This window comes from Mauremys reevesii, linkage group 5 (assembly GCF_016161935.1).
Source record: "Mauremys reevesii isolate NIE-2019 linkage group 5, ASM1616193v1, whole genome shotgun sequence".
NCBI lineage: Eukaryota > Metazoa > Chordata > Testudines > Geoemydidae > Mauremys > Mauremys reevesii.
In genome coordinates this window covers 113,818,890-113,830,975 of record NC_052627.1, presented here as the reverse complement: position 1 = coordinate 113,830,975, position 12,086 = coordinate 113,818,890, and the positions used below count along the sequence as shown (strand labels likewise).

The 12,086-nt window shown below is 39.7% G+C and overlaps 1 protein-coding gene across 11 annotated transcripts in view; it reads left to right on the top strand.

Annotated features, from left to right (window-relative positions):
- The window catches only part of EVC2 (EvC ciliary complex subunit 2), a 150,040-nt gene that overhangs the window by 93,799 nt on the left and 44,155 nt on the right, over positions 1-12,086 (top strand). For 9 of the 11 annotated variants that reach the window (XM_039540430.1, XM_039540429.1, XM_039540426.1 and 6 more), the window contains 3 exons: positions 16-175; positions 1,707-2,167; positions 9,030-9,234. In XM_039540430.1, coding sequence (XP_039396364.1) covers positions 16-175; positions 1,707-2,167; positions 9,030-9,234 — 826 coding nt within the window. The remainder of the gene's footprint in view (positions 1-15; positions 176-1,706; positions 2,168-9,029; positions 9,235-12,086) is intronic. The other 2 variants (XM_039540427.1, XM_039540423.1) reach the window with 1 other exon arrangement.

Genomic DNA, 12,086 nt, shown 5'->3' with positions numbered 1-12,086 from the left:
ACACTCTTATTACAGAGCTGGTCATTTGTCTGAAAATCATTTGGGAACACTTCTAGACCAAGCTCAGACAGAAGTTCATTCTGTTAAACAGAAGTTGGATCATAATTTAAAACAGGAAAAGCAAAGGCTTCACCAGAAACTCGTTACTAAGAGAAGACGAGAAATGTTGCAAAAGGTAATTATGTACAGTGTAACCATTTACCCTGTGATTATGCTGAAAAATACCTGATTAAATTGAAAGATAAAGCCTAATTCTTTTATGATGATGAAGATGATAAACATCCATGCTAGGATAGTAGAGGAAAATCAGTCTTCATAATTTTTAGTGGCGTTACCACAATATACAGTAGAACCTCAGAGTTATGAATACCAGAGTTATGAACTGACTGGTTAACCACGCACCTTATTTGGAACTGGATATACACAACCAGGCAGCAGCAGAGACCAAAAAAAGAGCAAATACTGTACAGTACTGCATTAAACGTAAACTACTGAAAAAAATAAAGGGAAAGTTTAAAAAAAAAATTGGCAAGGCAAGAAAACTGTTTTCTGTGCTTGTTTCATTTAAATTCAGATGGTTAAAAGCAATATTTTTCTTCTGCATAGTAAAATTTCAAGCTGTAATAAGTCAATGTTCAGTTGTAAAGTTTTGAAAGAATAACCATAGTGTTTTGTTCAGAGTTACGAACATTTCAGAATTACAAACAACGTCCATTCCCAAGGTATTCATAGTTCTGAGGTTCTACTGTATTGTCTTAACTGAGCAGTTATTCATAGCCTGACGGCATAAGACCAGATCATTTCCTACCATTGAGAAAATCTGCAGGTAAGTGATATACATGAAGAAAATGCTGAGTTTCCATTTCAGGTCAGGATTATAGGGTTAGATTCAACACAGTGGGGGCAGGCGGCATGACCCTCCAAACGCACCGAGGTTCCAAACTCTATGGAGGAAAATGCCTTAGAGCTCTGGCAATCATGCAGAGGGCCAACACTTCCATTGTATTCTCTGGGCTTCCCACTGGTGCCCATCTCCATCTTGACCTGGGTTAATTGACTTTACACCAAAATGCATAATTGGACAATTTAGACTCCTGTATGTGAATTGTAAAGAAATAATCAAAAGCTGCAGGAAATCCATTGGGTTAGTTGGGACATACATTTCAAAATGTTCTGGTGCTCTTAAAAGATAAATCGTGTTAAAACAAGGAGCGAGCGGGTGTGAAGAGAAATCTTGGGCTTCTTTCAGTGGCATTCAGTATCTTTTTTTTCTCCCCACAAGGGAAGCTTCGGCTAGCTTTACAGTGAAAATATTGCATAGTGTAATATGAAATATCAGTACACCATTTTTCTCTTCTTTCCTCTGTGTTTCTTTGATCAGAGTTTGCATTTGGAATTTTACCAGTTCATTAGATTTCTGACCCTTTCCGATATTTGAAAATATGTCAGGGCATGAGATAAATTGTATACGCGTTTTTGTAGGCGTTCGCATTCTGTCTAACTTCAGCCCAAATTAATAGTGGCCTTTTGGGCACATATGAATGCAGTGCTGATATTATGCAATCATTTATCATTTTGAGTATTACAAAAAAAATCATGTATAATTTCACCTTGGTATGAAATATGTATATAGGGGATTGGAACTTGAAAGAAGTTTTTTCTGTTTACCTTGTATCTTTTTTTTTTTAAATTGGCAAATGAATCAGCAGAAAGAACAAAGAAAGGAGCAGATGTCGATAGGAGACACTTTCAAAACCACTAAAGAGGTTAGCCACTACTTGAGCCACTGGCAAAAGCTTCTGACTGATCATGCTGTTGAATTTGAAGAGCTTATTGAAAAGCTTGATAATGATGCCAGTGAAGAAATAAAAGTGCTTAGATTCACTTTGACAGAGAAAGCTATTGATGAACTTAAACGCATTCAGTATGGAGTAATCACTCAAGAACTGTTAAAACTGAATGTGCCAAAGCCATTCCTGCAACAAATTGTTGAGGAGCATAAAAAGGAAATTGCTATTCAGACTGAACAGCTTGAAAAAGAAGAACATGACAAAAATATGGCCACTGGAGAATGGCTTGAGAATACCAGGCAAAAACTGAGCCAAGAGCTGGAACACAGCATTGCAGAACAAAAGAAATTAAGGAGTTGGGAACAGTTAGTGTTCAAGTAAGTATCTGTCCATTTTCTTTTCTTGGTTATTCCTCTAGTAAGTATGAGTTTAACACACATGTAGGCTTAATTTTTAACTATAAATTCTTTGCTATAAACTTTGGACCTGAGTTTCACCAGTTCATAGAACCCACCACTCCTACTGCAGTCAATATGTGCTGTATTGCTCTGTGCTTGTGAAAATTAACCCCTTTGGTTTGTTTGGGGATTTTTAATGAAAATTCCAAGAAGATTAATTTGTTAAAATTATAAGGGTGATTTAGAATTTTTAGGCTTTAATTCAGTATATGCCATACTTTGTTTGCAAAGCTCTCAGTATTCAGATACATATTCACCTATGCTCAGTATTCAGAGATTCCCAGATTCCAAGGCTAGAAATGATGATTGTGAACGTCTGCTCTGACCTCCTGTATAACACAGGCATAGAACTTCCTCCAAAATAATTCGTAGAGTATATCATTTAGAAGAACATCCAAACTTGATTTAAAAATTGTCATGATGTAGAATCCACCATGACCGTCGGTAAATTGTTCCAATGGTTAATTACACTCACCGTTAAACATTTATGCTTTATTTTCAGTCTGAATTTGGCTAGCTTCAACTTCCAGCTGCCGGATTGTGTTATACCTTCCTTTGCTAGACTAAAAAGTCTATTGTTAAATATTTGTTTCCCAGGTAGATACTTATAGACTGTGATCAAATCATCCCTTAACCTTCTCTTTGTTAAGCTAAATATAGTGATAGACTCCAAGAGCTCAATCTAAAGCATATTTTCTAATCCTTTAATAATTCTTGTGGCTCTTCTCTGTACCCTCTCCAAATTATGAACATCCTTCTGGAGTTGTGGGCACCAGAACTGGATATAGTATTCCAGCAGTGGCCACACCAGTGCCAAATATGGAAGTAAAATAATCTCTTTATTCCTACTGGAGATTAGTCTGTTTATGCATCCCAGAATCACATTAACATCACACTGGGAGCTTATGTTCAGCTGATTATGCATCACAACTCCCAAATCTTTTTCAGAGTCACTGCTTCCCAGAAAAGAGTCCCCCATACTGTAAGTGTGGACTACATTTTTTGTTCCTAGATGTATACGTTTATATTTAGCCATATTAAAACACATATTGTTCACCTATGCCCAATTTACCAAATGGTCCAGATTGATCTGAATCAGTGACCTGTGCACTTCATTATTGTCTACCCCAATTTTTGTGTCATCTTCAAACTTTATAAGTGATAATTTTGTGTTTTCTTCCAAGTCACAGGAAAAAAATGTGGAATAGTGCAGGGGCAAGAACTCAACCTTGCAGGACCCCATTGGAAACACACCCGCTTGATAATGATTCCCCATTTACAGTTATATTTTGAGACCTTATCAGTTAGCCAGTTTGTAATCCATTTAATGTGTGCTATCATGTTAATTTGATATCATTCTAATTTTTTTAATCAAAAAGTGGTGCAATAACAAGTCAAACCCCTTACAGAAATCTAAGTATGTTACGTCAACACTATTACCTGTATTAACCGAGCTTGTAACGTCATCAAAAAAAGATATCAGGTTAGTCTGACAGGATCTGTTTTTCATAAACCCATGTTGTGTTGCATTAATTACATGACTCTCCTGTAGTTCTTTATTAATTGAGTCCCGTATCAGCCACTGCATTATCTTGCTCAAGATCTCTAATAGATCTGTAATAACCTGGGTCATCCCATTTGCCCATTTTAAAAATTGGCACAACATTATCTTTCTTCCAAGACTTACTAAAAATCAATATTTAAGGTCCAGCAAGCTCCTACCCCAGCTCTTTTAATACTCTTGGATGCAAATTATCTGGACTTGCTGATTTAAAAATGTCTAACTTTAGTAGCTTTTGTTTAACATCCTCCAGAGATGCTAGTGGGATGGAAAGAGTGTTATCACCATATGATGAAACTGTCATCTGTTTTTCCCCAAATACAACACAGAAATATTTATTGGCAAGTAAGAGAAATATTCCCAGTATTTTATGAGTCTCACCACTGCTCACAGAACACTAGTACCTCAGGCCTCTTATCCCTAAAAATGATTACTGTATATTTCTTAAGGTCATAGTTTAGGTTAGCATTGTCCTGGTTTTCAGATGCATTCTTGAAGAGCGTTTGTTGTGCATTTATTAATACCATATTTCCTAGCAGCAGGAATGTAATGTTTGATGTGAGACATTGTACCAGGGCCCTGGTGCTTGGGGTGCATACCTTTTAAAAGTCGTAGTTTGAGGACATGACTGGGATTGTGCTTGTGATATTAGGCTTTCTGCAGGGGTACCAGACAAGAGAGATCCAGACTATAGAAGCATTAGGGTGGGTCTCGCCGTGGTAGCCAGAGAAGGGTCATGTAGTGGGCAAGGATGTGTCCTCCCTCTTCCCAGGCAGGGAAAGTGAGAAAGGTCTCTGTTACCCAAGTGTTTTTGCTGAGTCTTCTTGAATCTTCTGTTTATTAATAAATCCACCTTGAGAAAGGGGACATGGAACTGAACTTGAGGGTTTGGGCTTTATTTGGACTACGCTGGCTAATAAATCTGCCCACTGGCTTATGGACATGTATTCATTAAAAAAAATGGACTGTAAAGCATAAATTTCATCTTAAACAACTTCAGGTGAGGGAGGAAGAATTTTCCTTTTCTCTAAAGAAAATCAGATACACGAGACCTACTGGGCCAAATTTGATGACCTGACATTGTCCCAGTAAATTTGCCTACTGCACATTATAGAGCTACGGAAAACAGATCTACAGGAGACTGCCTGTTACTTGTAATGTTTGAAAATCCACTCATTTCTAACTTTTCAGTGACTTTTTTGGTTTTTCAAAATTCGAAATAATTTTCCATAAACCATTTCAATGTATTTTTCAGATACTGTCTTATTATCTCTAAATATACTGTAGAGAACAATCCTGCACCAGTACTCATATGGATTAGGTGACCTAGGTCTTTTCCATTTTGAACTTCTATGATTCTATGATGATGTATTCCAGTTTTCAGTGTTGCCTATTACACTTGTCAAATACCATCTTTATTCACACAGCAACAATAAAAATCAGTTTCTTAAAAACTGCTTACTTTTCCAGTACATTTTTCTACACAACAGTTATACAACATTCCATCAAAAGCTCTTTAAAAAATGTCTCTTTACACTTTCTGACATTGTGTGTGTGTGTTAATTTTAATATTTTGATCACCAGACACCAGCTCTAGTCTCTCACCAAGAATTATTTTGAATGATAGCTTTTTATTTTTGTGGTTCATTCAAGATACTATGAAGTAGTTCTGTGCCAAAAATATTCACATTTTAAAATCCTTTCCTAACATAGGCATGGCATAAGAGATCTGCCGTAGTTTCTAATCCACTTTTTTTCTGGCAATACTACCTTTCTATTTATAAATCTAAGGCAATATTGTGGAGCAGTAAGTACTGCCTGTTGGAGAAATGATGCCTTCAGATAGGTGTCTCAGGTGGATGAAAATATAAATATGAATATTTTAATTTAGAGACTGACTACAATTAGTTGATTCAAAGAGGAATTTCTAAAAGCATCATAGGCATATGTTATGGAAATAATGACAACCTGTTGGCACTGTGATTGACTAAAATAAAATCACCCTTCTAAAACACTTGAGACAATATATTGTAATTTTAAAATTGAAACTCTTTGTTGGTGTATCAGTGTGCTGTTTTTTTCAAAAACTGTTTGAATTAGTTATTGTTTAATCTTTAAACAAATAGGCTATTTCCTCCTTTTTAGAACTACTAGGGGGTAGGGGGAGTTTTATTGCTGCAAATTGTATAAAAAATTCTAATTTTTTATTTATTTTTTTTCATTTATAACAAATATACCAAAATACAAGATTCAGCGTAATACACAAAGTAAGTAAAGAGGGTCAGGGTAAAGGGAGGGCAAGTGAAGCAACCTATCTATCTTCAGGGTCTGCGTTAATTATAAACTTGTAAAAAGTCAGCACAAATTGCTTTGAATTTTTTAGGCATTCCCCTTCTATGGAATGCCAGTAATTCACTAGCTGAGAGGCCAGCCATATCACTGAGCCAGACATCGATGTTTTGTGGAGATTGACTTTTCCACTTTTGCAGGATTAATTTTTTAGCAACCAAAGCTGCATGTTGGAAACACGATGCCTTGTTATCAGGTAACCTTCAGGTATCAGAAATATATCCAAGAATTAAATTTAAGAGGGAGAGCTCCAACTTAGCATACAATATTAAATTGGTCCTTTCACCCACAGTTGCTGCAAAATTAAAGTTAAATGTGTTTTTTTCTGAACTGTTCCTGACCCAAAGGCATGAGAGGTATTAAAACTGGCCTAGTGGTAGTGCAGCACATTGCCACTGCAGAAATCAGAATTTGGGACTTGAGGTCTCTTCTGGGCTGCTTGGAGCTTGGAGTGATCCTGTGGCAATCCACATTACTTGCCTCAGTTTGCTTTCTATCAACCAACCCCTTTTCACCCACCCACCCAAGACTCAGTAGTTATGTTGATTAACTCTAGAGGGGAGATGTACCTAATATACCCTAACCAATCCAAGGTGGTATTGCTGGTAAGATAGAATGATGAAAAAGGGTAAAAGTAGTCAGGAGTCTCAGGACTTAGATGATTTCCTTCTGGGGAGAATCAGATTCTGATGTCATCTGCACCAGTGTGACTCTGGTTATAGTTACACCCAGAGTTACCAAGATCAGGATCTGGCCCTCTGTGCCTCAGTGAACTGTTCATAACACAAAAATAAGCCATGAAATAGTTAAAAATGTCAGAGTCCACTAGTTATCAGAGGGAAACTGGACTGTGGTAGTAAAGCTGTACACTCAATATTTGATCTGTAGTCTGTCCTAGTAAGAGTTAACCTTCTGTCACCAGATGGAAAGTTTCTGTTTTCCAAGCCTGAAAGTCAGTGATGCCAGTTCAGATATTTCTTGGGAGGAGTAAATTCCAGTCATCTCACATAGCAAGAACCCTTTTCCAATCTCACTTGTCTCCAACTCCCTTCTCCTACAAGAACCCAGGGTGTCCCTTGACTGGGGAGTCACCCCTCTCTCTTACTCACAGTACATGAGCCGCTGCCACCAGAAATTGAGGTCTCAGTGGATTCTCGTGCATGCCACCGTACAGGAACAGACTCCCTGTGCACCAGGTTGCAACACCATGTGTCCCACCTACCCCACCATCTGGACCGAGGGTCAAACTTCAGTGGCATTGTGACCCTGTGAACTAGATTGTAATGCCACTCGCTGAAATTTGACCCAATCACCCCTCTGTCTGCCCGTAGAGGTGGCCAGGTCAAATTTCAGTGGCATTGCAACCACTCATCTGGATCAGTGCTCCAGATTGCTCTGGCAGCAGCTGAACTGATTCAGTATGGGACCATTGCTTAAAAGTGGTCGGACCATGGCCCCCCAGCTCCGCAGCCTACAGCAAGTGCAAAAATGGCCTCCTCCCCAAACCTACCCAATTTGTGCTGCTGCTGAAAGTTTCTGGTGCATTTTATATTAGTGATGTCAGTGAGAGCTCTACTTCTTTTGCCATTTTCTGTTTAAAATTTCTGTCCCAAGATGAATGAAATGAAATACCGATACCTAATAAAAATTGGAATGATAGAACATTTTGTTCATTAATTAACCCTTTTCCTAATCTAGGAAGCAGTGTTGATCTTGTGGTTAAAGGATGGGTCTTTGAGACACCTACGTTTCTTTCTTGACTCTACCAATGACTTGCTGCCAGTGGTTTGGGCAAGACACTTAAAATCTCTGTACTTCAGTTTTCCTAACCATAAATCTGGGGAAATACTACTTACCCATCTTTGTTAAGTGCTTTGAGATCCTCTGGACTTGTCTATACAGAGAGTTACAGAGAGCAAGCTGGGTTGTAAAGCTACAGCGCAATAGCCCGCCATACATTAATCAGCTGTGTGGACTCTTCCACTATGAACTCTGTAATGCACTTTGATTTACACCCCAGCTTGCTCTTCGCTAACTCCGTGTAGCCAAGCCTATATATAAGCATAAGGTATTAGTATTATTAATTATTATTATTCCCATCCAACAGCTTTGTTGAAAAAGGAAGGTACGTAAAAATGTGTATCTAAGAAACTCTGGTTTTCTATAGTGATCTAAAATGAGAACTTACCAGTAAACATTCATTGTGTCTGGTCCTTATATGGACCCGTAAGGGGTAAGGAGGGCACAAAGGGCTTTCTTTACCTCTTTATACATCCTGTGCAGGAGACAAGCCTTTATTGAAGTCCATGCACGCCCCTGCTAGTGCACTCTGGGATACAAGCCCTCAAAATAGGAAATGAGGATGTAGAGAAGAACTGGTTGCAAAAATGTCATTAATGTTATCCAGTGGAAAATGGATTTTAGAACTATATTCAAATCTTCCTGGGAAATATTTTGTATCATTTGAATTTTTTTGTCAAAACAAATCAAAAGGTGTCCCCCTCCCACCATTTTCAGGTTTATTTACCCGTTTCCCCCAATATCTCCCTACGGAAAAATGAGAGAGAGAGAGAGTGCACACACAAAATTTATGTAAAAAATCCATTACAATTAATTTTTTCCCCCAAAATTTTTTTTTTGGACCAGTTCTAATGTATAGGCCATGTTCTCACCTAACACCCTGCTATCCGGAGAATCTGGCCACGTGGGAAGAGAAACATACTTTGCAGGTTCCTAGGATCTCTGAAGATAGTTTGGTTGTTTTTTTGTTGTTGGTGGTGGTGGTTGTTGTTGGTTTTGGGGTTTTTTTTTGCTCTGTGCCAGTTTGCATATACCTCAGAATAGCATATGTTTGGTTTTGTTTTTTAACAGGAGACTTTTAAGTTTGCCCCTTTCATTATCTGAAGAGGAATTGCTGAGAATGAGGCAAGAGTTCCATTGCTGCTATTCTCAGATGGACAATAACTTAGCTTTGCCCAAGATTCGGAAAAGAGCTTTGCTTCAGGCATATCAGTCGGCGTGGAGGGAAGCGGAGCTGCTGAAAGTGGATCAGAACTCAGCAGTATCCGACAAACAGGTGGGATCAGTAAGGGAACGTTTTACATTTCCCAAATGTGTACATTTACGGTCTGTCTCCTTTTCAGGAGTGGGTTTCCCCACACATGCTGGTTTTCATGTGTTTTGGAAGCAGAATGTGATTAGGGTCAGTTCCCAACTGTATGGCCTGCTTTATTTGTCAGTTACTGTAGGTAAAAGCTGGATCCTGGCCTCTCCCCCAGTCCAACACATTAGCATAGTGCCTCTTGTGATGATTGGTGTGCATGTTGCCTTCCTGCTCCCTGTTCTGTTTTTTTTCCTGGTTCCTGCTACCTGAATTCAGTGTTCTTTTTCCTGTTTATGCGCGTGCACACAGAGCCTTAGAGTTGGGTGTGTGCAGCTACTACATATCTGCAATTCAGACTGTTATCAAGTTTTATTCAGACTATTGCTGACCTTACCAGTTCATGGTCAGTACATGTTTTGACTGACAGTCTACTGGCATGTCTTACTTCGGGGTGGTTTTTTGGATTGCTATTCTGGGGTGCATCAGAGCATAACATGGCGACGAGTGCTTCTGTTCTGCAACCCATGCTGCTGGCACAGCCTTCGATGGTGATACTTTATTCCGAATTTTTGGAGCTATCTGCAGATTTTACAACTCCCCGATGCACCCAGGTTACCCTGGCTGCTTAGGCGGTGATGGCATTGATATTTATGGTGAGCTCCTGGAGCCCAAGTCCTCCTTTGATGCAACTGCAACAAGTTATTTTGGCATTGGAGATTCTGTTCTGGTAAAGAGGAAAATTGTTTTTTGAAGCTCTCCAGCAGCCCTGCGAAACCATACACAAGTTTGCATGTCATTTGCAGTGATGGGCCAGGGACTGTGAATTTGGGGATGTTATGATGATCATGCTCAGGGATGTTTTTCTGATTGACCACCCAGGATGAACAGTTACTGGCTGAAGATGCGAGAATGCTAACTTTTGATGTGACAGTTGCTAAGAGTGAGGCCTTTTCTAGCGCTTGGGGTGAAAGTTGTTCTGTGTTTCAGACTGCTGCTACCTTTGTGTCTCCTCTTAAGCCATCAGCTGCTCCTCCTACTTCCATCACCCAGAATCCTACGATGCTACCTATTCCCGTACCATAGCCTCAGCAGCGAAAGTTGCTAGCTCCTCACTGTTTCTCCTGTGATAGTATGGGTCACTTGGCCAATTTCCCTGCTTGCCCAGTCAGGCTTGTGAGAAGGAAGGACACTTTTTAAATTAGTGCACCGCAGTACACTAGTTCACAAAGATGTGAGGCCTGTGAATGTGGAGCCGGACGAGACCTCTTTTATTGATGTTTCCTTTAGTATGATCTTCACAGGTGGTAAGACACTGCAGCTGGTATCCTGAAATTAATGGCACACTGCTGAAGTGCATGGTGGGTACAGGTGCTGAACTTAATGTTCTCCCCTCTGGGTTAGTTTAGAGTCTGGACAGTTGCTGACAATGGTAGTTACAAATTCTAAACATTTATATGCCTTGCAGACAGTGGGCAAAGCTGTATGCTCTGCACTCTACAAGGGCATAGCCTTGACTGCAAAGTTTTACATAGTTAAAGGCACAGCTGCATATGCGGTTCCGTTATTTTCCTTACATCTTTGTATTATGAACTTGCACAGGATATCTCGGGTAGGATTATGTTGGCTAGAACAGAAGGGGATATGCAAAGTATCATTCAGAGACAGCATGAGGATATGCATACTCTCTGCAGGTGCATTTGAACATGGAAGTGTGCACCGTCCGCACGTTGCATACTTCCTGCACTTATGGAGAAGATCCAAACGGAATTTGGTATCATTTGGGAGGTGGAAGGATTGGATCTCACCCAGTGTGATCATATACAAGAAGAGTGGTGATATTCAATTGTGCACAGATTTTAGGGACCTTCATAAATACACCTCTACCCCATTATAACGCGACCTGATATAACAGGAATTCAGATATAACGCGGTAAACTAGTGCTCGGGGGGGCCTGTGCACACTAGCGGGTCAAAGCAAGTTCACTATAATGCAGTTTCACCTATAACGCAATAAGATTTTTTTGGCTTTCGAGGACAGCGTTATATCGGGGTAGAGGCGTATGTTAAACATGAACAGTTTCAATTGCCTTCAATGAGGTGACTTGGTGGGTAAGTGGATCCCGGATTTTCTATGCATTGGACTATCAATCTGGTTATTGGCAAATACCTGAAAGTGTGCAGTTGTTATTGACTTGTCAGCAAACCATTTGGGAATACTGCTATCAACAGTTCCCTTTTGGCTTAGTCTCTGCTCCTGAGGTATTACAGAGAGTGGTCTCTCAGCACCAGGATAATATCCAGGGTACATGTTGATATTTAGATAACATTCTCATCTTTGCTAAGACCGTTCCTGAGCATAATGCTGTTCTGGATCTGATGCTAACCCAACTCCAACAAGCTGGCATAAAGTTGATTGGGCCAAGTTCAGTTTTGCAAAGGATGCTGTGGAGTTTCTAGGTCATTCTTTGTTGGTCAGTGGTGTGAAACTGATGCCTGAAAAGCTACAAGCTGTTGCTTCGATACTGATTTATGTTTGTTCCGTGGCCTAGCTCAATATATAGGTGGTTGTGCTCTGCCCCATTTTAGTGCCCTTGCTAAGCTGCTGTGGGGTTTAACCCAGAGCCAGAGACAGTTGGTTGAGACTAAAAAAGCAAAGCAAGCTTTTGAAACCCCGCATCAAGCCTTCTGGTGGATCCAATCCCATGCTTATTTTGATCTATAGAAACCCATGGTGATTCTAAGTGAGGCATGCAAATGGGGGCTGGGTGCAGTTCTGTTCCAGGAGGGACTGCCAGTTACATTTACATCCTGTACTCTCACCTCAA